The sequence below is a fragment of the Gymnogyps californianus genome, chromosome 15 (genome assembly GCF_018139145.2).
Source record: "Gymnogyps californianus isolate 813 chromosome 15, ASM1813914v2, whole genome shotgun sequence".
Taxonomy (NCBI): Eukaryota; Metazoa; Chordata; class Aves; order Accipitriformes; family Cathartidae; genus Gymnogyps; species Gymnogyps californianus.
The window spans coordinates 17,859,682-17,884,362 of record NC_059485.1 but is presented as its reverse complement, the minus strand read 5'-3'; the positions used below and the strand labels follow the sequence as shown (position 1 = coordinate 17,884,362).

Sequence of the window (24,681 nt, the reverse complement as noted above, 5' to 3'; positions counted from 1 at the left end):
TGGCGGGGGCACAGCTCATTCTGGGGGGACCCGGGGGGTGCAGTGAGAGCGGGGGGACGGCGCTCGGCAGCCTCCCATTCTCCCATCCCATCACCCCACGCTCGAGGTGGCCGCCCCGCTCTCGGCACCGGTGACTTCATGAGCCGTTGCCATGGCAGTGGCATGAGGTCACCGGTGCGAGAAGCAGCCTGGGTGTACCTGGCTGGGGACACCCTGGCACCCCGAAACTCCCCTGGCGTTAACCCCTTCCCTGCCAGAGAGACACCCACTCCCCTAGGCAGCTGCCTTGGAGCACGTGTCCCCCCAGAACAGGGTGCCATCCCTTCGGGGTACTATATCCACACCCGACCGCGGTGGCCAGCGCAGCGAGAGGGTTGCAGGGATGCCGGGAGGGGATCAGACCTGCTGATGCCTGCGGGGACCCACCTCTGGGCACCCGTGTTCTGGCCTGCCCCGGAGGGCTGCTCCCGGGGAGCACCCAGGTCATGTCCCTGCTCTGGGACATCCCTTCCCTGGGCAGAGGCTGGAGCCTCCACCCCAGGGCTGCCCCCCAGCACCCATCCCAGCCAGCACCCACCCTGGGGCTGTCTCCCAGCACCCATCCCAGCCAGCGGCACTGCCAGGCTGCCCCACTTGCCCCCCTGGCCCTTGCTTCAGCCGGGGCTGGGGATGCTCAAGGTGGGTAATGGAGCAGCTCAGGGGGCTCCTGGCCATGGCCCCCAGCCCCATGGGGCAGGGAGGGGATGTGAGCCCCCCCAGGCAGTCACCCTGAATGGGGGATCAGGCCTTGGAGGGGGCAGATGAGGGCTCACAGAGGGGTTTGTCTTGGGGGCAGCTTGTCCAACTGGGGACACAGGATCATCCCTGGGGCCACAGAGGCACTGGGGGGCACAGGGTTGTCCCTGGGGGCACAGGAGGACACAGGGGCATCCCTGGGGGACACAGGGGCACTCTGCTGACAGGGAAGAGGGCTGGGTGCTGGTGCCGGGTTGCGGGAAGCCGTAAGCCCCCCCGGGGGACTCCTCACCCAGCCCTGGGACCCCGCTGCCCCGGGCTGGGGGACAGAGGCAGCCCCAGCGTGCGGCAGGGCGCAGTGAGGGAGGGGACACCCCAGGGACCCACGGGAGCACAGGGCACCCGAGGGACACCGTGTCCCCTGCCCCATCCTGGCACCGGGGGAGCTCAGACCGGCCCGGGAGGTCCGGGGCTGCCCCGGGGGGGGGGGAACGTCCCGTCCGGGGCGGGGGTGGGCTCCGGGGCTGCCCGGGGGCTCCGACCGGCCGTGCTGCCGGCACAAGCAGGCGATGCCCGGGCGGCCCGCGGGCTCGGGGGACCGCGGGGCCGGGACCGGCAGCACCGGCACCGCTCCCCTCGGCCCGGGCTCCGCCGCCCCCTCCCCACCGCTCCCCTCCCGCCCGCCCGGCCCCCGCCGCCCGGTCCGCTCCGCCGCATCCCCGCGGGGCCGGGGCTCCCGCCGCCCCGGCCGCACTCACCCGGGCCCGCGGCGGTGCCCGCTCCCCGCCGCCGCCGCCGCCGCCGTGCCCCGGCCGCCCCGGGCCGTGCGCAGGACCGCGCCGCCTCCCGCACCGCCTCCCGCGCCGCGGCACACCGACCCCTAGGGGGAGGAATGCACCGGCACCGGCACCGGCACCGCACCGGCACCGGCATCGGCATTGCACCGCACCGGCACCGCACCGGATTGCACCGGCACCTGCACCACCCCTGCACCGCACTGCACCGACAGCGGCACCGCACTAGCACCGGCACTGGTACCGGCACCAGCTCCACACCGGCACCACACCAGCACTGGCACCGGTACACTGCACCGGCACCGGGGCTCCCCCAGCACGGCACAGACTGGCACCGGGGTCTCCCCCCTCCAGGCGCAGAGCCCCGACGGGGCTCCCGGGCTGGGCTCTCCCGTTGGGCTGTTCCCCCCAGCCGGGTGCAGGGAGTTGGGAGCCCCCCAAACCTCCTCCTGCACCCCTACTCCTCCACCCCACTCACCTGCACCCCGCTGCCAGCCCAGCCCCCTGCACCCCAGCCTCACCGCACCCCACGTGCCAGCACCACCCGCATGCCATCCAGAGCCGAACACGTTACCGGCACGAAGCGCCACAACTCATAACCGGCGACAGCCGCCGCCGTCACGGCGCTTCCCCTGCCTCTTTCTTCCATGAATTTCAATCAACCTGAGCACTAAAAATAGCCGCGCTCGGGCGCTGGGCAGAGCTGCGCCCGGCCGGTGTGGTTTTCCCTTTATTTGCTCCAAAAATTCTGCCTCGGAGGCTGCGAGCAGCTCCCACGGCACTGCCGGCAGGGTGAAAGCCAAGCCGTGCCACTCGCTGTGTGGCACCATGGCACGCTCCGGCCTCACTGCCCGGGCTGCAGGGGAGCAGCCCACCCTGTGCCAGGGTGCTGCGGTCCCGGGGTGATGGCCACCGTGGGGATAGGGACCGGGCCGTGGGGATATGGACCGGGCCAAGGGGACACCCTCTGGGCCGCCCTGCAGCCTGGGGCATTGCTGTCACCGGCAGTGCTGGGACCCCCCACTGCAGTGACCCTGGCACAGGGCACGGAGGTCCCACTCGCTCAGGCACCATGGCACCCATGGGTGCCATGCAATGTCCAAGGCTGGGTCCGGGCTCTTTTGCCGCCTTCCCCCGGCACAGCCTCCGCGGCAGCCGGTCTGCGCCATCTCGTGGTGGTGGGGACCCCGCTCCGCAGCCCCCAGCGAGCCCCGAGGCGGCGGGGATGGGCCTTAGGCCATGCCTGGCTTGGCCTGTGGCCCCAGCAGCCCCCGAGGCAGCGGGCATGGCCTCAGGCTGTGGCTAGGGCCAGGGGAAGCAGCGGCAGAGGGAGCAGCACGAGCTGGGGACGGTGGCCCCAACCCTGCCTGGGTGCCCTGCAGGGCACCCATCCCACATCCGGGAGCGCCGTGCCAGGAGCTCTGCCTGCCGGGCACACCTTCCCCTGCCTGCACCCGTCCCCATCTGCCTGCACCGCTCTGCTGCCTTCTTCCTCGTTATACAGGCCTGCGGTGCCACCGTCCTCCCCATGGCACGTCTCAGCACCCCCAGCTCTGGTGGCACCGGGTGACAGCCACCCCCCTACCCTGTGTCCCCCCCCCCAGGCAGGAGACTCCCCGGCAGCCCCCAAAGGATAAAGCAGCGGGCACGGGGCTCCTGCCAGCGCGGCTGGGACCAAACCCAGCGGGGCTCCCGCTGGGGTGACGGCGGTGGTGACGAGGACCTGGTGGTATGGGTGATGAGGACCTGGAGGGCTCTCAGCCCCCCCCCAGCAGCCGCATTCCTCCCGAACCCGTTCGGCAGGGTCCTGTGCCGGTGCCAAGGCAAAGGCATCCGGGTTGGGTTTTTCCTGGTCATGCCCTGCTTCACTCTGGTGCCAAGTCAACAAGGAGGAGAAAAGAGGATTTGCTGAAGCCCAGTGCCCCCCGCCGCTGCCAGTGCCCCCCCCCGGTGCTGCCGGTGCCCCCGGTTTCTCACCCCTAAGCCCCCCCCGTGCTGCCAGGGAGGATCCCGCAGAAAGCCAGGAAGAGGAAGAAAGAGAAGGGAGAAGCAAAGTGAAAAATGACTCAATTTAATCCCAAAGCCCCCTGTCCCCAGCTCCAGGGTTTCGGGAGCACCCTGGTCCCCCCCGGCCGGCCCCCCCGCCAGTCAGCCCGTGGGGCACGGCGCTGAGCGCACCCCCGGGAGCACCCCACGGCTCTCTGCTCCGGCGTGGGGAGAAGGAGCTTTCCGAGGCGTCCAGCCTCTTCCTCAGCTCTGCCAACAGCCCTGCACTGGCACCAGCACCCAGCCGCGTCCCACCACCCCTCGCCCCACCGGGACCACCCGGAGCCCTTAGGGAGGTGCCCTGACGAAGACCATCCTGGTGGAGTAGACCAAGTCCACCAAGTAGGCGATGAGGTTGAAGATGGTGAGGAAGGTGACCCCCAGGTGCCTGTCCCACCAGCAGTTCCTGCCGCAGGGGTCAGGGCGGTTCCTCCCCCTGAAGCTGTAGAGGGGCCAGAGGACGGTGGCGGTGATGTACATCACCAGGGCCAGGGCATTGTAGCCCACCAGCATCTTCTCCAGCGGGCAGGGTATGTAGGTGAGGCACCGGCCGATGGTGAAGATGATGATGAGGAGGGTGACGATGAAGCAGATGGAGTAGACGGCCACGCACCACTGCAGGCCGGCTTCTGAGCCGAAGGTATCCAGCAAGGAGAAGATGAGACAAGCCACGTAGGCTTCAAAGACCTTGAGGAGCCCAGGCACGGTGGAGAGGAAGCTGCTGATGTCCCCCGGCTTGGCGCGGGTGAGCCCCACCTCAAGGGAGTAGGCGAGGAAGCAGAGGCAGGAGACGGTGGTGGCCACGGCCTGCCGGGCACACTTGCTGCTGCTGCAGGGGCTGCTGATGAAGGTGGAGGGGAAGACCACCGAGGTGGTGAAGACCATCAATGCTGCTAGCATGGAGAAAGCCGAGGTGAAGTCGTCCCAGGAGAGCGGCAGCTTGGGGTAGAGCTCCAGCAGCTCCAGCACCAGCACCAGCAGCGTCACGGCGAAGCAGAAGCACCAAGTAAACATGCACCACGTCCCGTAGGGACCCCTGAAGTCCCCGGTGGAGGCCACCAAGCTGAAGGCGATGCAGGACAGCACGACGGCAAAGAGCCGGGCGATGCCCACCCAGGAGGTCACGGCACGGAGGTTCACCGTCGCCACAGCCATGGTCCTGGCCAGCTCTCCCACCCACACCGTGCACTGGGAAATGGGTGCTGCCGGCAGCCGCTCTTATCTGGGTGCTGGGATGGAGGGGTGGGGCGCAGGGCAGGGAGCCGCTGGCCCCCCGAGTTGCCCGTGCCCAGGACCCTCGGCGCTGCCGCCACCGCCACCACTGCCGGACACGGCTCGCCGAGGCGGCTGCTGGGGGCTGGCGGCAGCAGCGGCACGGGCGGGTGGATCATTAACGTGGGGCCGGGCGAAGGGTGCTGGCACTTGCGGTGACGCCGAGCCCCACGGCGGGGCTGGAGCGGGGCGGGGGGGCAGGGAGCTGCTGCGTGCCGCCATCCTGGCACTGCGCCCTGGCCCTGTCTGCGGCGCGAGGCACAAAGGGGCCTTTCATGCACCCCCGGAGCCCCGGGGGGGGCTGCCCCAGCACCTCCATCCCCATGCCGCGCCGGGGTCGGCAGCCAAGCGGGGCAGCACCCACGGGGTTCGCCCGAAGGGTTTGGGGGGCTGCACCCAGTGCCGGGTGTCCCTGGCAGGGGGGTGCCACAGCGGGGAGCGGTTGGGTGTAGCCCCCCCACACCCTTGCGGGTGGCACCTCCGCTCCCCTCCCGGCACCTCCGCACCCCTCCCGGCACCTCCGCCACCTGATAAGCGGCTCAAAGTCCGGCTGTGCCAGCTGCTGTCACCGGGCAGGGCAGGTGGGGTAACGGTGGGGAGGGGACCCACACCCTGCCTACCCCGGCCACCCATGGCACCACCAGCACCCCACCGGCAGCACCGCCACTTCCCTGGGGTGCCTGGCCGGTGCTGGCACTGGGCACCCCGGCAGCACCGTGGGGGGGGGGGTGTCTTGCTCCATGGCCCCAGCAGCCGGAGCAGCACAGGAGGGTGGCGGCACGTTAGAAGGGGGAAGTCCAGCAGGAGGATGATGATGGCGAAGGCTGAAGGCTCCGGGTTGACCTTTAATGTCGCGCAGGGTCCAGGGGGTCTGTGCCCATGGCGGAGTTTGGGGATGAGGGACCAAGGGACCCAACCCAGGGCAGCCTGGCACTCTCGAGGGGCTCCTCACCCCAAACCGGTGTGGGCTCCTCACCCCAGGCAGGGTCCGGGCACAGCCACTGGTGGGCAGGGGATGGGCACTGCCATGGGGGTCCAGCGGCGGCTCCGGGGAGGGACGACATGGTGGCTCAGAGATCGTTGCCACCCTCACCCTTGCCGGGCAGCCCGTTGAGGGGGCTCAGCACCGGCCGGTTGCTCTCGTTCAGCCGCCGCACGCGGTAGCTCTCGTAATGGACGTTGTGGGTGATGTCCTTCAGGTCCTGCAGGTGGGACCTGCCCGGGGCGGCAGCGGGGAGGAAGGGTGTCAAGTCACCGTCCCCCCGCTGTCCCCCCCTTAGGGTGCCAGCACCCCCCGCCCCGTGCCCCGCTCACCGGATTAGCAGGTCCCGCAGGAGGGGGAACTCGCAGTGCGCCGGGTTCTCCACTGCAAAAAGCAAGGCAGAGCGGGCAGCGGGGCTGGCAGGGTGCGGGCAGGAGGGCAGGGCGGTGGAGGGATGCCCGGGGACCGCATCCCAGCAGGCTCTGGGTACCACCGGAGCACCGGCACGGCTCCACACCACCATCCGCACCCCCCAGCACCCACTCAGGCAGGGATGCGCCCATGGGTGCTGCTCCCTGCACCCCCGTTGGACCCCCCCATACCTGGGCAGGGCTGGGGGGTACAAGGGGCTCCGCTCACCTTCAATGATGCCCCACTTGGTCTTGCGGCCCAGCACCCGCTTGCCGTTCACCTGGTGCTCCTGGTCCGCCCCCACCACGGCGAAGGGGATCTTCTCCTGCCGGCGCAGAGGAGCGCGCTCACCCCAGGGTGCTGCCGGGCTCCCCCGGGGGGGTCTCTCCCCCACCGTAGTCCCCAAGGGCCGGCATCCCCAATCCCAGCATCCCGGCACTCACCCGAATCCTGTCGTTCAGCACCCTGTCATCTGGGTCCTGGTCGAAGTCCTCCTGCGGGTACACGCTGATGGCGTGGGTCTTCAGGTCCTCCTGGATCTGCAGGATACGGGGCTTGAGCCGGGGTTGGGGGGGACACGGACCACCCCAGGAGCCCCTCGGGGACCTGCCCTCACCCGTTGCTTGAACTCTGCCCGTTCCTCCAGGGTGAGCGTGTCGGCTTTGGCAATCACCGGCACCACGTTGACGATCTTACTGAGCCGCCGCATGAACTCCAGGTCCAGTGGGCGCAGCCTGCCAAGGACCACCATCACCCCAAGGTGACCCCCACCACCATCCCCCTGGGGTGAGCCCACCACCATCACTTCAGGGTGACCCCACCAGTATCACCCCAGGGTGACCTGCACCACCAAGCAGAGAACACCCACGGGTGCTGTGAGTGGGGACTCACCAGTGACCCGTAGGGGGGATGAAGTAGACGCATCCATGGACCCGGGTGTCCGGGATCTTCTTCTTGCGGGTGATGAGGATCTCCTCGCGTAGGTACCTCTCGTACTGCTCGTTGATGTATTTGATGATGGGGTCCCAGCTGAGGATGAGGAGTTGGGGGACGGTATCTGAGCTCAACCCCCACCCCAAATTGCCACCCACCAAGCTGGGATGCTGCACCCCGTTGTGTCCTACCAGTTCTCATTGTTGATCTGGTCCCCGAACCCCGGCGTGTCCGTCACCGTCAGCTTCATCTTCACACCCTTCTCCTCGATGACTATGGGGCAGAGTTGGGTCAGCGGGGACGAAGCATTGGGGAAAAGCAGGGGACCAGGGCGGGGGGTGTCTGAGGCCGCAGATGTCGCCTCAGACTCCCCCCCGGGTCCCCTGCTTCTCCCCAGGGTTGGTGGGACATGACCCCACGGTGGTGACCTTACCATGGGTGATGGACTGCAGCTGCACCGTCTTGGGGATGCATTCCTCCTGCCCGGGCTGCGAGGCTTTGCGGCTCACCTTGGACTTGAAGAGGGTGTTCACCATCGTCGACTTCCCCAGCCCGCTCTGCCCTGCGGGGATGCCGGCAGCTCCGGTTTGTCCCCCCCCAATAAATTTATTCCCCCAGGGCAATAACACCTCGGTATCCATTTGGGAGCATCCCGGAGGCTGGGATAGCTCTGGTTTGTCCCCCGCAATGAATTTATTCCCCAGGATGGTAACACCTTGGTAGCCATTTGGGAGCATCCCGGAGGCTGGGATAGCTCTGGTTTGTCCACCCAATAAACTTACTCCCCCAAGGTAATAACAGCTCAGTATCCATTTGGGAGCATCCCAGAGGTTGGGATAGCTCCGGTTTACTCCCCCAATAAATTTATTCCCCAAGATGATAACCCCTCGGTACCCATTTGGGGGCACCCTGGAGGCTGAGACGAGCTCAGCCATCTGCATCGCTACGTTACGGGCTACAGGATGTTGCTCCTCTTCAATTTATTGCTGCTTAAATCCCTTAAAATCCCTTAAAAGCATGATTTCCCCTGGCATGGCAGCATCGGAGCCAGGATTCCCACCCCAGCCAGGAGCAAACCCCGGCACTCACCCACAACCATGATGTTAAACTCAAAGCCCGTCTTCATGGTTTTGATTTTCATCTGGTCGAGCACGGCTTCGATTCCCACGTAACCGAAGAGCTGGCAACCCGCCGGGCCTGACGCCGCGGTGAGGGGCATCTCCTCCTCCGGCACGGCCGGCGGCTCCATGCTGCGCTCCTCGGGCTCCAGGCTGCTCCCTGCACGGGTGGGCAAAGGCGGGTGAGCCCGGACCCCCCCGGTGCCCACCCCTCCGCCAGCACCGTTGCCCCAGCAGCAGCCGCCCCGGCGGGCACGCAGCCCCGGCACATTCCTGGCAGCCGGTAAGGCTCGGCATGGCAACGGGGCACGCCGCTCCTCCTGGCACCCCGCAGGCAGAGGGGGACGGGGAGGTGCCGTAGTGGCATCCTCGGGGGGGCCGTGCCACTGGGCACCCCTGCCCGTCCCCCGCGATGCCACCGGTTGCTCTGTGAGGTGGCTACATCGGGCACCGCGGCCACCGCCGGCACCCTTCACCCAGCCCATGCTGCCACCCACGCCGAGGCCACCTCCTGCAGCACCCGCTCCGGCCCTGGCGCACCCGGGGGGCTCTGGGCCCAGGGCAGGACATGCCACCCCACATCGTACCCGGGCACCGGCCCCTGCCGGGGGGGTGCTGGGCAGGGGCAGCGCAGGCACCGGTGCAACCCCCAGCCCCGGGGACGCACGGGGTTTGCCCGGGGGACTGTGCCCGCAGCGTGCCCCAGCTTGGGGGCCACCAGAGCCCCGCGCCCACCCCAGCCCTTTGTGCGGCAGCCTGGGGGGCCTCCGACCCCTTTCTTCCTCCTCCTCCTCCTCCTCCTGCTGCTGCCCGGCACGGCCATTGTTCAGGTCCTACCTCGGCGCCGCGGTGCCCTCGCTCAGCACCCCGTTACGGTTGGGGGGGATCCCCTGGACGCCATCAGCATCCCTGTCCCCATCAGCGCCGCAGCCCGGCCCCCTCTCCTCCGCCAGCCCCCGGCTGGCACCAAACCCGGCTCCGGCGAGGCTGCCGCTCCCACACATGACCAGCATGGCAATATCCCTCCCTCCCTCCCCCCCCCGCAGCCCCCTCCCCGCCACAGCCAAGCCCCCACGCCGAGTTTGCCGGTTGCCCGGCACAGTGGGGAAAGCACCCGCCCGGCTGTGCCCACCCGGCACACGGCACCGCTCAGCCTCCAGCCAGGCCGGCGTGGACAGGGACCCCAGCACAGAGATACCCCCACCCCAGCACAGAGATACCCCCACCCCAGCACAGAGATACCCCCCACCCCCACCATGGCACCCATTACCCCCATGGGTGGCTGCGGTGGCACCGAAGGGGAGCAGGAGCGCTCGGCTGTGAGTACCATCCCCGTTGGCACCCATCGGCTCCCTGGCACAGGGGACCACCCTGCACCGTGCCCCCCCCCCCCCCTCCGGAGCAGCACCCATCCCCAGGCGCGGCATGGGCACGACGAGGCGAGGCGAGGGGTGGTGGCCCTGCCGCCCACCCCGCTGCCGCAGTGCCCCACGGCGCCTGCGTCCCCCCGCGCCACAGCCTCCCCACCTGCCACATATGTGCCAGCCGGTTCTTGGCGTCGGCGAGGCGTGAGCGGCAGCTTGCTGACGGCCGAGGCTGCCGAGGGAGCCGAGCCGCCCTACCGAGGCCGCGGCCGTGTGCCACGCAGCCTGGGGATGAGGGACATGTGGGCAGGGTCCAGCTCGAGCCAGCCTGGGGGTACCAGGAGATGATGGAGCCAAAGATGTCTGTTGCCATGGCAACAGCATCCCGGTGGGGGGGTGGGGAGCACCCAGCACCCCGTGCCCACTGGTGGGTGCAAATCCACCGCCTCGCCGGGGCGATGGCAGGGTGGCGGGTTTGGGGACAGCAGTGCCGCGTGTCCCAGCCCCCCCCCCCCGTGCCCCGCGGGTCGGGGTGTTCCTCGGAAGTGGCGAAACAGCCGGGGACTTCCTGGTGACAGCGGGTGACACCCGGCCGGAGGGGCTGAGGGCGGGCAGGGTGCCTGCTCCTGCGGGGACCCACCCACCCAGCACTGCCTGCCCCAACGGGGTGCTCCACAGGCAGGCAGGGAGGTGGGACCCCCCCAATGCTCACCTGGGCACGCCACAGCTCCCCGGTGGACACCGGCCCCCCTGCACCCCCACCCCGGTCCCTGCCAGCCCCCGGCAGTTGCCAGGACAGATCCAGAACCAAGTGATACAGCCGCTGCCTGGAGCCACCCAGGGTGGCTGGCCACCGCAGGCAGGGTTCAGGCAGGGTGCAGGCAGGATGGGGTGCTTGCACCCCCCTCAGCTCCCCGGTGTGCTCCCCGGGGTGCAGCACCCACGTAGGGGCTCAGCCATCGCCCACCGCCTCGTGCCATGCCAGGCCGTGCCGGCAGCAGTGCCGAGCAGACACAAACAGCTGGAGGGGGCGGCGGGCGGAGCCGCAGGGCGTGTGGCGGCGCTGGGTGCTGCACCCACAACCGCATCCCCCGCGGGGCCGGAGCCCCCCGTATCCCTGTTCTCACTGCCAAAAAGACCCATCGGCGATGGCCGGTGGCCAGGTGGCCACATGGAAGCTCTTCGGCATCACCACGCACCTCCCGGGCTAATGGCTCCTGCAGCCAGACCTGTTGGAGGACTCATTAAAGATGCTCTTATTTTCCAGGCAGGGACGAGTAATCCCGGGTCTGTGGTCTCCTTCAGATTTAATTACTGATGCGGGGCTAATTGGCCAGTTCCCCAGGGACGCTTGTAATAAGGCTCTGGGGGTGGAGGGCACTGGGAGAGGATGAGCCGGGAGAGGAGCTCCCGGCGTGGCTGCTTGCCGCCGCACCGAACCAGGCACTGGATGGGGACAGTGTGGCTCTGGATCGGGTGGGTATACGGGAGCTGACCTGTCTGGCGAAGGGATGGAGGATTTTGGGGATGCAGAGGGAGAGGTGCCCACCGTGCCGGTGAGGAGCTCAACGCAGCTCTACCCGCCCAGCCAAGCGTGACCCAGAAATGCCGGCACCTCTCCCAGCGCCGAATGCGACCCAAGGGGACAGCGGTGACAATCCCCATCTGTGCCCAGACTCAGAGCCATCCTGCCCGGCTGGCTGTGGAGCGGACGGGAGCCACGGCACAGGGCTGGGGGCCGCCGGCTGCTGGCGGTGAGCAGAAGCAGAAGTGAGCCGGCAGCCGAAACCCTGTGCCTGCCCGCAGGGGATCGGGGACCGAGGGGCTCACCCTGCCCCGGCGGCAGCACCCCCCTGCCCACATGCTGCCCTGCCCACTGCCACCGCCGCCATCCCTACCTGGGCGAGCTGGCCGGAGCCGGGGCTGCTGCTGCTGAGAGCTGGTCACCGGGGCCAAATGGCTCTTGGGGTGCAAGGCGGGGAGGGTGGCTGCAGCCCACGGCTCCTCCTCCGCTCCTCCTCCTCCTCGCCCGGGGCCCTGCGTGGGCGACCCGGGCGCTCGCTCGCTCGGCGTGGAAGTGAAATGCGGCGGCTGCCGGCTCGCTTGGCGCTTCCTCCCACGGGGTGCGGGACCGAGCGTGCCACGCTGCCCCACGGCCACCCACGGGTGCCACCGGCTGGGGGCTATGGTGGCCTCCCGGGAAAGGAAACGGCACGTCCCCACCTCTTCCTGGCAGAGAAACCGCTGTGCCCGAGCAGCGCCTGCCAGTCCCGTGCCATCTGCAGGGCAGCCGGTGCCCATGTGCTGCCCGCCGGCTCGCGCCCCGCTCTGCAGCCTGGGCATGCCACACTCAGCCGCCCCGCCATCACCCCAGCTCGGTCCTGAGCACCGTCCCCCCATGTCCCCATCACCCTGGCTCGTCCCCGAGCACCGTCCCCCCGTGTCCCCATCACCCTAGTTCATCCCCAAGCGCTGTCCCCCCATGTCCCCATCACCCTGGCTCAGCCCCAAGCACCATCCCCCTGTGACCCCATCACCCCAGCTCGGCCCCGAGCACCGTCCCCTCCGCCCCGGCCGGGTGCCGCAGGCAGCGGTGGGTCAGCGGGGCAGCCGGGCTGGCTGGGCAGCGGCGGCCACGGCCATTGCTGGGGGATGATTCACCCCAGCCCGGAGCAGATGTATGGATGCCTTTGCCGGCGTCAGTACTTAGAGCCCGGCGACGGCGGCTCTCATGACACCCCAGCGAGACGGGCAATGAGCCTCAAGCACCTAAACAGGGAGCACCGGCAGCGGCGGGCCATCTCCCGGTCACCCCAGCACCCTCCAGCCTTCCCCAGAGCAGCCGCCGGGAAGGAGGACGCTGGAGGTCCCCCGCCCCGTGCTTGGGGACGGGCACGGGCTCGGCGGTGCCCACGCCGGCACGGTGGGAGCCAGGGGCACAGCTGTGCCGGGGAGCCCCGTGTCCTTCCCCCCGGCACGAGGCGCATGCCAAGCGTGCCTGAGCGCACCTTGGCCCCCCGCCACCTCCTCCGCCCCCACGGGAAGGGAGGAACAGGATCCGTCCCCGTGCCAAGGCAAGGAGGGATGAGAAGGGAAGAAAGCACTGGACGCGGGACAAGATCGCGGCGATAGCCGGCACGCGCGGGGCCCCAGCACTCGGCGCTGCCGCCGATGGGGCACATGTGTCCCAACCTGTCTCCCCGTGCCGGGAAAAACAATTAGCACCGGGGCGGCGTGAGAAGCTTGCCAGGCACCCCGGGGCCGGGCGGGCCGGGAGTGCTGCCAGCACCGTGCTCGGCTCCACGCGGTACAGCCCCCCTGCTATGCGCCATGCACCGCGCCATGCCGGGGAGCATCCAACGCGCCCCGTGGCCCCCCAGCAGTGGGGAGTAGCGAGCCGGCGGGGCTCATTCTGTTCCCAGCATCACCATCACCCTGCATCAATGCTCTCCCCGGCACCGGCACCGCGGGTGGAGGCAGCGAGGCTCACCGGTGGGTTTTGGCAATGCTGCGCCCAGCAAGGGGGTCCCGGTGGGGAGAGGGGACAGGAGCGAGTCCTACCGTACTCCGGCGTCACCGCAGCCCAGCCGCTGTCTGCAGCCTCGCCAGGAGCCGCTGCCACTGCGCAGGGTCCCCGCAGCCCCGCCAGCCCGGCGCTGGGGGGGTTCGCCCCGGCTCCACCAGGCGCTGCCGGGGTCCCCAAGGCCGGCACCAGCACCAGCCCCCCGAGGAAGGCGGGCTGGGAGCTCACTTGCACCGTCTGCGGCTGGGACACCAGCTTGAAGGGGGCGGCTTGGGGGGCTGCCGGCGGCAGCAGCCCCTCAGCCCTCCCCGGGGAAGGGGCGGTGGGGGCCGGGGCTGCCTCCCCCTGGCCCCGGGGAGCGGCGGGGGCCGGCGGGCCAGGCCGGGGCTGGCGTCGAGGCTGACCCTCAGCTGTGGCTGGGGCAGCGTGCGGGGGGCCGCATTCCAGCCCCCTGGCAGCCGCCCCCCCGGCCCCTCGGGAAGCGTGGGCAGCCCCGAGGCTGCCTCGGTGCCATCGTATGGGGCCGGGGAGGAGGAGGAGGAGGAGGAGGAGGAGGAGGAGGAGGAAGGCTGGCGGGCACGAGGCTGGGTCGCAGGGCTCTGGGTGCCCCACGGCGGGGGTTCTGGTGGGGGGGCCCCCATCCCTGGCTCCTCAGCGATGTGCAGGTCCAGCGCCGGCAGCGAGCCGTGGCTGGCAGTGGCCCCGCGGAGGGGATGCTCCAGCTCCACTGGGAAGACGCTGCCGTGGGACGGGACCTTCTTCAGGCTGGGGCCGGTGGCCGGGGGGGTGCCCGGTGGCTGAGGGGGCCCGGTGGGCGCGGGGCTTTCCAGGCTGGAGGACGAGCTGCGGAGGCTCTCGCCATCACTGCCCGGCCCCGCAGCGAAGCCCTGGCGGGTCTGGAAGGAGGTGACGTGGGCGATGCCGGTGCTGGCGCTGCTGTTGGTTCGGCTGGCGGAGAGGCTGGTGCTGAGCCGGCTGCGCAGCACGGGGCTGGGAGCTGGGCTGGGGCCAGCGGCAGTGCCCGAGCGGGGCGGGTGGCCGGGCTGCAGCGGCCGGCGGCTCTCGCCGGTGCCTGCGGGCAGTGGGGACACCGGTGGGGAGCCGGGCACCTCGTCCCCATCCTCCGCCTCAAACGACTTCTTGAGCGCTGGGGACAGAGAGAGAGAGAGATGGTGCCATGAGAGTGGCACCCTATGGCACCCATGGCCAGGCACCCACCGGGCTCTGCCCCCTCCCCAGCCGACCCCATGGCCAGCCCCGTGCGTGGACCCCCAGCCGTGCCGTGCCAGCACCCGGAGGTGCCCCCCGCGGAGCCGGGTGCCAAAGGGCCGTTTGTGAGCCCGTCCCGCATGGGAAACCAGCTCGGCGCCGGCAGCCTGCTGGCCCTGCCACATTGTTCCCCGCGGTTTTTATCATTGTTCCCCGCGGTTTATCTGCGCCCGGCCAGCCGGTGCCGCCGGCTCCCCGCGCAGCACACTGCCTGCTTTATTCCCCCTGTAAGGGATCTGGCCTCCAGTAACCAGATCCCCGCCTGACCCTCTTCTCCCCCTGCATCCATTCAAACAGCCATGCTGGGAAGGATTCCTGCCCCCTTACAGGGCATTAACCCTGAAGCCTACTGATGGCAAGGCAGGCCAGAGCTATCACTCCACGCAGCAGTAACGTTACAGTCCATGCGGGAGGCTGCAGCCATGCCTCCCACGTGGCTTCGCAGCAGTGACGGCAACCACGAGCCCACGCGGCAGCCCCGGGACTGCTGGTGGTGCAAACGTGGGCCCCCCCGCAGACATCCCCCCTGCCACCCTGTGGGCTTCACAGCGCCTGGCTCCGGTACAAAGCCTCCTGTCGGAGCAGCCGCCGGGTGCTTGGCAGCGGTGGGGGGCTCTCTCCCCCTGGGCACCACAGCCCAGCCGGGCACCGCCGTGGCAGGTCTTGAGCAGCCGGGACCCCCGCGAAGCCCCCGCGGGAAGGAAGCGCCTTTGCCATGCAGCCGCCCCCTCCCTCCCTCCCGCCGCGGCGTGAGGCCCCCCCAGGAGCCATGCTCCTGCCAGCTCTGCCAAAGCAGCACCGTTTGGTGCTGCCAGCCGGTTTCCCGGCCCCCGGGAGAGCGCGGGGGGCCCAGGCCCCTGCCAGGCAGCCTTCCTCGCCCCCGCTGCGAAGCGGCGGGTGGCTGCCTCCGGCGGGGAGGCTGGGGGGGGGGGCGGCCCACGCTGCACCCCTTCATCCCCACCGCACCGGCACGTGTACCAGCCTGCCCCGGCATGGCACCCGCTGGCACGAGGCCACCCTCGCCCTCCTCTTCCTCGGCCCCACGGCTGCTGCCCCGGCTTGGCCACGGTGCCGGCAGCGCCGGGAGCAGCGGGGCGGTGGGGGTCTCGTCCCTGTCCCCTCCCCAGCTCACCTCTGTGCCCGGGGCTGGGCAGGGGTCAGGGGCCAGGGCGCGGGCGCTGCTAATGACAGCTCTCCCCCGGGCAGGTATTTCTCCGGCCGGTCCTGCCCTGCTCCACCGGCCAGGCTGCCGGGGGCCACGGGGCCATGGGGTCGGCATCCCCCTCCCCGCATCCAGCTCGCTGCTTCGGCACTGCCGGGGGCACGCCAAAATGCCTCCTTTCACCCCAAACCTGACCGTGCCCGGAGTGATGGGTGGGGGGGGGTGGCAGCAAAAAGGGGGGGGATGCAGGGCAAGGTGGGGGGTGGCGGGGGGGGGGATGGATGACAGGGATCGGGGCGGGGGGGGTTGCAGGGGGTGGGGGCGGCCCGGCAGCGGCGGGGTTAAGGTGCCCGGGGTAGGTGCACACATTCCTCCCCGGCGAGGGCAGCAGCAGCCCCGGGGTCGGGTTTCGCCGCCCGCCCCTCCCGCCCGGCCCTGGCCCCGGCCCCGGCCCCGGCCCCGGCCCCGGCCCTCCCGCCGCGGCCTCCGGGAAGCGGCCCGGGATAATCGCGGGCGGGAGAAAGACAAACCCGTCCCGCCGTCCCTGCGGCCGGGCCGCCCCGGGGGGGGGGGAGCGCGGCGGGACGCGGCTCCCGGCCCCCCCCCGCAGCCCCCGGCCCGCCCGGGAAGCGGGGGGGGGGGGAGCGCAGCCGCGGGTCGGAGCAGGCACACGCGGGGAGCGCGCACACGCAACACACGCGAACACGGAGGGGGGAGTACGCACAAGCACCCCCCCACACACCCTCCCTGGAGCGCTTTGCAGCCCTCCCCTGCCCACTCCCCTGCCCACCCCACGGGCGCACCCCCCGAGAGCACCCACGCACCCCCCCCCCCCACGGGCGCACCCCACCAGGCTCCCCCTGAGGGTGCGCCCCGTCGGGCACAACCCACCGAGAGCGCCACGCGGGGCGCACCCCACGAAGCGCAGCCCCCCACGATGCACAGCCCCCCGGGGGGCACACACCCCCCCCTCCCCCACGATACCCAGCCTCGGGCGGGGGGGGGGGAGAACGCAGCCCCCCACGATGCCCAGTCCGGGGTGGGGGGGGCATCCCGTCTCCCTCCGATGCGCAGCCCCCCACGACACGCAGCCCCCGGGGGGCATCTCCCCATCCACGCTACCCAGCCCCCCGGGGGGGGGGGTCTCGCAGCCTCCCACGATGCTCAGCCCCTGGGGGGCATCCCATCCCCCCCAGACGCCCAGCCCCAGCAGCATCCCCCCCCTCCGATACCCAGTCCCCGGGGGGCATCCCCCCCCCCCCCCGATACCCAGCCCCGAGTGGGGGTCTCGCAGCCCCCGGGGTCACCCGCGGGGGGGGGGGGGTCTCGCAGCCCCGGCCGCACCTTCGAAGTCGGAGAGGATCCCGTCCAGGTGCTCCTTGACGGAAAGCCGGGCCATGCCGGGGCGGGGGGGCCGGCGGCTGCCGCCCACCCGAGACACCCGCATGGGGAAGCGGCGGCAGCGCCGGGGGGGAGCGGAGCGGAGCGGAGCCGCGGCTCAGCCCGCCGAGCCCCGGGAAGGGACGGGACGGGACGGCGCCGGCTGCCCTCGGCGGGGAGGGGAAGGAGGAGGGGACCGGCGCGGGGGAGGGGAAGGAGGGAGGGGAGGGAGGGGGGAGGTGCTGCCCGCGCCCCCGCCCCGGCCGGACCCCCACCCCACCCCACCCCGGCTCCCCGGGCCCGGCCCCGGAGCTCCGCCGGCCCCGCCGCCAGTCCCCCCCCCCCCCCCCGCCTCCCACGGGCTCCGCTGGCCCCATCGGCACCGGCCCCATCCCACGGGCCCCCGCTGCCCCTGTCCCCATCCCGCCAGGCCGGGGTCCCCCACCGGCCCCAGCGCCCTGGGATGCCGCAGCCCCAGGCCGGGGACACCCCGGGCACCGGGGCACGATGCCCCCCGCCCCTGCCCGCTCAGCCCTGCACAGGCTGGCAGCGATGGCCGGAGCTGGGGACCCCACGCCCGGCTCCACGGCCCCTGCGCAGGGCAAGCGAGGGGGGTTCACCTGCCTGCCCCCCCCGGTGCTCCCCCTTCCAGGGCTGCACCCAGCAGCTGCCTTGGTCCTTAGTCACTGTGGGTGCTGCCTGTGCCCCCACCATCGCTTGGGGGTCCCTGGCAGGCTGGGGGGCCGTGGCCAGGCTGCAGGGTCCCAGGCAGGCTGTACACCACAGGCCTTGCTCCCCTAGGGATTTCCAGCTTGCAGCCAGAGGAGAAAAATGCACTGGTGCAGGCAGGGCTGCCTGTCGTTGCCTCCTGGCTGGGTGTGTGGGGCGTTTGCTGGCGTGTTAGGGTCCTCTGGCGTGGCTGTCCCTGCCTGGGCTCCTGTCCCATGCCTGAGCTCCTGGAGCATCCCTGGGGACCACCTGCAGGGAACCGCGCTCCCCGTGAGCATCCCGAGTTGTCCTGCCCACAGCAAGTCCCACGGGGTGATGCAGGCAGCACCCCAGGGTGAGGGTCTGCACCGGGGCTGCCCCCCTTAGCCCTGTGGGATGCTCAGGGTGGGGGGCATCATCTCTCCCCCTCCCACCCCGGCTGCCAAGGGTTAACCCCCCCATCCCAGCCCCATCCCGGGATCGGCAGCAGATGTGGAAGGGGAAGGAGCTGGAAATCCCTTCTCCAAACAGGGGTCCCGCAGCGCAAGCTCTGCTCTTCACCACCCTCCAGCCGCCCGGCCGCGAGTAAACACCCGGCGGCTGGAGCACATTCCTGCACTGGGCCCGGGCGGGGGGCTCAGCCGGGCCCCAGCCCCGCGGGGTCCTGCCGGATGCGGCCCCGCTGCGGCGTCCTTGCCGGGGGATGCGGGACATGGCTGCGGTGGCCCTGGTCGTGGCCAGGTTTTGGGGGCATTTGGAGGTGCCCGCTGGCTCCCTGGGGAAGGGGCTGGATGGGCTCTCACCAGCCGCCCTGCGGCTTTTTGGGTGCAGGGACAGGGGGCTGGGATGGGAGAGCGCTGCTGCCCTCGGGGTCACGCCGGGCGAGGGCCGGGTCCTGGGCGAGCTGGGAAAGAGCGGCTCTGCTTTCCTGGTGGCTTTGTCCTTTCATGGCTCGTGCCGGCGCAGTGACAAGCCCACCGAGCTGGGTGGCAGGGGCCGGAGGGTGACAGGGAGCCAGGCTGGGTGCTCGTGGCAGCCCTGCCTGCCCCCAACACCCTGCCTGTACCGGCAGAGCACCCCATGCCCACCCTGGGGCTGCAAGCACCGAGCATCGCGTTCCTGCTGCCAAGGCCGAGAGCGGCGGGGAGGTACCGGAACCCCACATGGCGGGGCCAGAACCCCTGGCACCACAACCAGGCTCCAACCCTTACTGGGTGCCTGCCGGTTTCACCCGTCCACAGCCAGAGCATCCCACCGTAACGAAGGGAGAAGCTGGAGCTCTTCAGCGGTGTTTAGAGCAGCGTTTCAGAAGCAGCTCAGCTTCCCCGAGGAGTTTTGGAGCTACGAAAGCTCCACAAATCTCTAACCCTATTGCAAATATATTTATTTAAATGCATTTAATTTTTTATAATAAATAATAACTCAGAGCTGCCTGCAGCTGCCCAGAGGCTCGCTAGCACGGTGCCAAGACACCACAGCGCTGTGGAAGAGTGATTCGGAGCAGCTCCGGAGGTGCTTGGGTGGTTCTGGAGCCGTTCTGAAGGACACAGAGATCTTTAGAGCTTTAGGGCTTTTCTGGAGCAGCTTTGAAGAGGCTGGAGAGGTTCTGAGACGTTTAGAGACCTTTTCAAAGGATGTGCGGAAGAACTTGAGTGCTTCCGAGCAGCTACAAATATTTTTTGATGAGTTTTAGAGCAGCATGGAGCCGTTTCAGGGTTGCTTATGCCTCTTCGGTGTCATTCAGAGGGGGTTTAGGGTGGTTTCAAACCGTTTGGAGAAGTTTAGAGACATTACTGAAAAGGTTTAACGCTGTGGAGAGGTACATTAGAAAGGTCCAGAGGAGTTTCGGGGGCCTTTCAGAGAGCGTTAGAGCACTTGAGGCATTTCACAGCCACACACAGGAGGCTCAGAGTGCTTCAGAGCTGCTACGCGATCTTTTTTATGATCCATTTTGAGCTATTTCAAGGAGTTTTAGAAGAGCTGAGAGGACTTTTAAGAGCTACTTCGAACCGCTCCACGCAGTTTTAGCATCTTGGTGCCTTTTAGGGCTGGTTTGAGGAGCCCGAGAGCTATTTGAGCAATTCAAGTGCTTCAGCGCTGCCCAGAGCTCCGTCCGTCCAGAGCTCCGAGCTGTTCAGAGGCAGTTTACAGCTCCTTGAGGCGACCCAGCACCGCACCGATGCCCCCGGAGCCACTGACTTACCCGATTTCTAGAGCAGCTTCAAGCTGTTGGAGGTTAAGCTTTTCAGAAGAATTTTTAAAGGATTTTTTAAAGGTGTTTAGAGAAATCTTGCTGCACACTAGAGCTGCTTAGAGGGGTGTAGAGCAGTTTAGAGCAGCTCAGAGGTGTTCTAGAGCAGCTCAGAGATGTTTTAGAGCAGCTCGGTGCTCCTCAGAGCAGTTCAGAGGAGCACGGAGCAATTTGAAATAATTTGGGGTGTTTTAGAGAGCTCAGAGCGTGTTAGAGGCACTTCCCAGCACGCAGCAGCACTCGGAGCTCTTTGCAGCAGCTCCGGGCGCTCCAGGGCTGCTCGGAGTTGTTCAGAGCAACAGTCTGGAGTCATCCGGAGGCACTCCAAGGAGCCGAGAGGCTATTTTGCACATTAGAGCTCTTTGGGGCGGCTTACAGGGGCTGGGAGGAGGCGGAGGGAAGCTTAGAGGGGTGCAGAGCAGCTTAGCAGGGTGGTTTAGAGCATTTAAGGGATTTTTAGAGTGGTTCAGAGCAGCTGAGTGCTCGGAGGGGTTTAGCACAGTGTAAAAAAGGGCGAGGGAAAGCCTCTGCGTCCTCACCCAGAGCAGACCCAAGCGAGTCCCTGCCGGTGCCAAGCCACAGCCTGGCCCCGTCTCAGCCTCCCCAAACCCTCCAGAGCAGCAGGATGCCCTGGGGGGGGGGGAAAACGGGATGACAGGGCCAGCTCCGAAGGTCCCTCACCCCACCAGGAAAGCAAAGGGTGAATCCCCCCCAGCTCCCACCGGCACGGCTTGGCCAGCAGGGAGGTTTTGGCTCCCTTTGACCTCGGCCCCTCCGAAGCCAGCCAGGTCCAGCCTCCCCCATCCTCATCCCCCCCCCAAGATCAGGGCACTCTTCGGGGCAGAGGCATTTCCACTCCCATCCAGCCCCGCTGGCGAGCCAGCGCTGGGATGCTCGGGATGCTCCGATGCTCGGAGCCGCCCTTGCGGAAAGAAGAGCTCCAGGCAGGAATAGTAACAGCTTTTAATCTGACAAGAATTGATACATCATTTAAGACAATACTGTTTTTGCCTCTTTTTTTGGGACTTCCTTCACATACCGGTGGGGAAAGAGGAACATTTTCGGGAAGTACAGTTTTTGTTTTGTTTTTTTTCCATAGGGACTTTAAAGCATGGTGAATGTGCAAGTCAGTGCTTTGTTTGCTTAAAACTTTTTCCCGGTGCTTATTTACAGTTACAGTACCTCTTTGTGAGCGACAGGAAAAAAAAAAAAAAGACGATTGTTTGAGAACTGGGGATCCGTGATCCCGAGTCAAGAAAGGCAGATCTCCGATATTTATATATTTATACATATATATATATATGCTTTTGTGTATACACAGATACATTTCTCTCTTCTTTAAAGTATTAAAAAAATGATCAACCTTCATTCTATAAAAATACCTACTCTACAAGATAGAAAAATTTTCCCTCTCCAAGTATACACTGATTTACACCCAAAGCTTCTCTGGAAATGTACATTACGTGGCTTCTTCCCGCGGACTCGGGGCAGGGAGGGGAGTGGATGCCGGGGAGGGCTGGGTGTACGGGAGCTGGGTGCGGGAGCGCTGGGTGCCCCCCCTCGCCCAAGGTTTTTGGGGCTCGCCCCCAACCCCGCTGCACCTCGCACAAGGCCGCGGGAGGTTGAGCACCCAGAGGCGATGTGTTTAAAGAGAGGGTGGAAGAGGGAGGGTCATGGTGGCGGCGGCGGCGGTGGCTCGGCCAGCTCCGGGTCTCGGCCCCGGGGCCGGCAGCGCAGGGGACCCGTGAGCCACCGGGGACCCCCCCGGCAGGGACTAAGGCTGCGGCAACTGCCACCTCTCCCGGCCAGCGGCACCCTCCCGGGACAAACGGCGAGCTGGCTGCTCTGCCACCGCGGGAAGAGAGATGTGCCGCGTGCGTGGAAGCGTTTTGGGGAGGAGCAGGCATCCCCCCGCCGGCAGCCAAGGGATCGCCGGGGCTTCTGTTTTCAGGCCACTCTGGCATTTCTAAAACCTGACAAGCAGGAAAAAAGAACCGCTTTTTGGGGCCCTGATGTACTAAACGAAGCCGGATCCTTGGGAGTCTGCTGGCTGTCTCCTCCCGGGAGCCGGAGAGGAGCGGTGGGTTCAAGCCGCTGCTCCCCAGGGTCACGCTACGCCACGGCCGCTTGTACCAGCAAGCCAAAAGCTGTCTGATGTAAACATGGCTTTTGTTTCCCAGGGAGCTGCTGCTGTTGTATTCTCGGGTCTCCTCTCCGCAACGGCATGGAGAAAGCCCAGGCTGATGCCAGCGGCTGAGAAATGAGAGCGGCTGCTCCATCCCCTGCCGCAGCACAGGGAAACAGCAGGGAAAGGCGGCCGGAGCAGGCTCTCCCTCCAGGACTGAAGCTATCACCAGCAGAGCCCTGCTCCGGCTGGGAATGGCACAGGCCAGGGACCTTGGGAGGCAAGACTGAGAGCTCAGCCCTCTCCGCTGCAGCTCCCCGACCTCCCTCGGCCGCTGCGTATCCCCGCGCCGGGCCAGACGAGCCGAGCTGGGATGGGGAGAGGCGGCCAGGACCAGCCTCCAGTGCAAGTTGAAGAGTCACAGCCTTTCCCCCAGTCCCTGCAGGCTGGACAGACAGCACCCGTGTGTCTGCAGCTGGGGCCGAGGGGACCTCTCCTCCCAGAGCCAGCCCGGCTCAACAGACACCCGCAGACGCCGTGGCAGCCGGCAGAAGAGCCGGGAGCGGGGAGGAGGGCAGCGGAGCCGTGAACGCCAAGGCGTGCCGACGGTAGTGAGCCACGGACAGCAAAAATAAATAAGGAGGCAGGTGACAAAGTGCGCTTACGCCCTGTCCCAAAAACAGCCGCTCCCCTGCCTCTTTCTGCCACCGGCGAGCGAGAGAGGAGCCAGCTAGCTCTCTGCACGCAACCCCTTCCCGAGCAGAAGCGGCAGGGCAAGGATTAACTGCGTCAGCTGAATGAGGACATTTGCATTAAGTTAATTAAAAAAAAAAAAAACAAAACCCAAACCCAAGAAAAAACCCCCTCTACAAGTCCAGGACACGTTTCCCTCTTTCCCAGATCTGCCCCAGTGAGTGAGTGTGTCAGGGACACTTTGGCAAAGCAGATACTTGGGCTGGACAGGGCAGCAAGGGAAAACGTCAGCGCTGCTGCTTCCTTCTCCATCCCGTTATCCCGCAGTTCAGAGAAACCCTCTCCTTACAGCCCTCGTGGTGGCAAGCTCCTGTTGGCACCCCGCACGCCAGAGGGTCTGACGCCGCTGTCGGGACAGTTCCCAGCTTCAGGGGTAGCTTCCTCCAGCTGTCCGTTGCCTGTGTTTCTTCTCCAGGTTCCCTTTCACCCCTCCAAACCAGAAGGGTTTCAAAATAACGGAGTCAGACAACAAAACCTTGCTGCTGGTTTTCTTTTCCCCAGTCCGCTGGTTAATTCACCCACCGACCTGACGCGATGCTTCCTTGTGCCTTCATCAAGAGCAAAGACGTTTCGAGTCCCTCTTTATCCTCTCAGAGCACCAAATCCACACCCATCGACGAGCGCACAGCCGGCGGCTCTCGGCCGCCCTTACTTAACTTCCAGGATGGAGGGGTTCGTCTCCATGATGGCCACGATGATCCTGTCGATGTAATCCTGCAGGCGGAAGTTGATCTCCTCTTGCTTTTGAATTGCTTCCATGAGCTGAAAGGGAGGGAGAAAGAGTGAGCGGTCACTGCCTGCCGCTGCCCAGGGACAGAAGCGGGGCTTCTCGTGGCTCTGTGCACCCACGGAGGTTTCCCTCCTTCTTCACTCCGGCCTGGGATGTTCCCGGCCACTTATAAGCGGCCAGGGAAAACGCCTTCAGCTGCTGGTTCTGCTCACTCCTGTCCTTCCTCAAGTTCTCAGCCAGGTGGGACCCTGGAGAAAGCAGGGAGCATCGCATCTCCCTTTGGACCCCAAAACATCCAGGTGTGTTTCCCCACTTCTTGGGGTCTGAAAGATTTAATTCTGATGCTGACGTGGGCTCACACACCAGTATCTGGGGTACGGCCACGGAGCAGGGAGAACACGTGCCAGAGAAGCCAAGATCTCCAGGGTAAATGTCCCAGCTCCCTGGGGTTTTAAGACAGCTACAGACAGACACACTCCGTGCTGGCTGGTCTGTCCCAGAAGAGGAAGGCTGTCACAGGGCAGGCGAAGCCGAGCTGCCAGTATCAGCAAATTGGAAGGGAGCAGCTTCCCCTATTCCCAGGAAGGAGGGCTGGCAGGCAGGGTAAGTCCTGCAAGCTTTTCAAATAGTTGCGTGGGTATTTCTTTGCTCACGACAGCTTTCAAGTGAATTTTGGGAGCGAGCTGTACCACAGACAGGGCCACATCAGCTCCTCCCAGGCCCTCGGTTGGCTGAGAGGAGAGGAGATGCACTAGCCACCCCGGGAAGATGTGGTCTGAGGTAAGCAGTACCCCATGGCACGTACCTCGTCTCTGGAGACCAAGCTGATCTCCGCTGCCAGGGATTCAGAGAAGGACGCCGAGAAGAGGTTCTTGGCTCCCTGGATGCTCAAGTTAATGATCTGTCCGTTCAGTTCATCGTTCTGCTCCTTCAGGTTCCTGTTATCCTGTTCACAACAGACAAACCAGATGCTGCTGAAGCATGTGGTGCTCTCAGAACAGGTCCGGCCAGGGAAGGCAGGGGCTTTCATCCTAACCAGCAGCTCACACAGCGCCGGGAACAGCGCACGGTCTCCCGACTCAGTCTCGGCAGAGCCTGGAGAACCTCTGGAAACATGGGGTATGC

At 67.3% G+C, this 24,681-nt stretch overlaps 3 protein-coding genes across 7 annotated transcripts in view; all 3 read right to left on the bottom strand.

Moving 5' to 3' along the window:
- Nucleotides 1-3,840: 3,840 nt before the first annotated feature.
- On the bottom strand, nucleotides 3,841-4,833 carry LOC127022477 (myeloid-associated differentiation marker-like). Its single transcript, XM_050906094.1, has one exon. The coding sequence runs from the start codon at nucleotides 4,728-4,730 to the stop codon at nucleotides 3,864-3,866; it is 867 nt and encodes a 288-aa protein (XP_050762051.1). The 5' UTR covers nucleotides 4,731-4,833; the 3' UTR covers nucleotides 3,841-3,863.
- Nucleotides 4,834-5,617: 784 nt separating this feature from the next.
- SEPTIN12 (septin 12) lies at nucleotides 5,618-17,017 on the bottom strand. Its single transcript, XM_050906071.1, has 13 exons — nucleotides 16,954-17,017; nucleotides 13,728-14,325; nucleotides 13,518-13,622; nucleotides 13,217-13,482; nucleotides 8,263-8,451; nucleotides 7,607-7,735; nucleotides 7,365-7,446; nucleotides 7,132-7,269; nucleotides 6,857-6,974; nucleotides 6,684-6,779; nucleotides 6,469-6,565; nucleotides 6,162-6,213; nucleotides 5,618-6,062 (listed from the first exon to the last, which is right to left on the bottom strand). The coding sequence occupies exons 1-13, from the start codon at nucleotides 17,006-17,008 to the stop codon at nucleotides 5,918-5,920; spliced, it is 2,070 nt and encodes a 689-aa protein (XP_050762028.1). The 5' UTR covers nucleotides 17,009-17,017; the 3' UTR covers nucleotides 5,618-5,917.
- A 3,878-nt stretch (nucleotides 17,018-20,895) lies between these two features.
- The window catches only part of RAB11FIP3 (RAB11 family interacting protein 3), an 82,165-nt gene continuing 78,379 nt past the window's right edge, over nucleotides 20,896-24,681 (bottom strand). For all 5 annotated transcript variants that reach the window (XM_050906084.1, XM_050906081.1, XM_050906082.1 and 2 more), the window contains 2 exons: nucleotides 24,362-24,502; nucleotides 20,896-23,588 (listed from right to left, as the gene is read on the bottom strand). In XM_050906084.1, coding sequence (XP_050762041.1) covers nucleotides 23,475-23,588; nucleotides 24,362-24,502 — 255 coding nt within the window. In that variant the 3' untranslated portion in view covers nucleotides 20,896-23,474. The remainder of the gene's footprint in view (nucleotides 23,589-24,361; nucleotides 24,503-24,681) is intronic.

Coding starts and splice junctions, on each gene's coding strand:
- SEPTIN12 (XM_050906071.1), bottom strand. CDS start 17,008: ATGGCCCGGCTTTCCGTCAAGGAGCACCTGGACGGGATCCTCTCCGAC. Junction 13,623..13,727: donor CCTTCCTCCTCCTCCTCCTC/CTCCTCCTCCTC, acceptor GCCAGGGGGCTG/GAATGCGGCCCCCCGCACGC. Junction 7,736..8,262: donor GTTTAACATCATGGTTGTGG/GTGAGTGCCGGG, acceptor GCATCCCCGCAG/GGCAGAGCGGGCTGGGGAAG.
- LOC127022477 (XM_050906094.1), bottom strand. CDS start 4,730: ATGGCTGTGGCGACGGTGAACCTCCGTGCCGTGACCTCCTGGGTGGGC.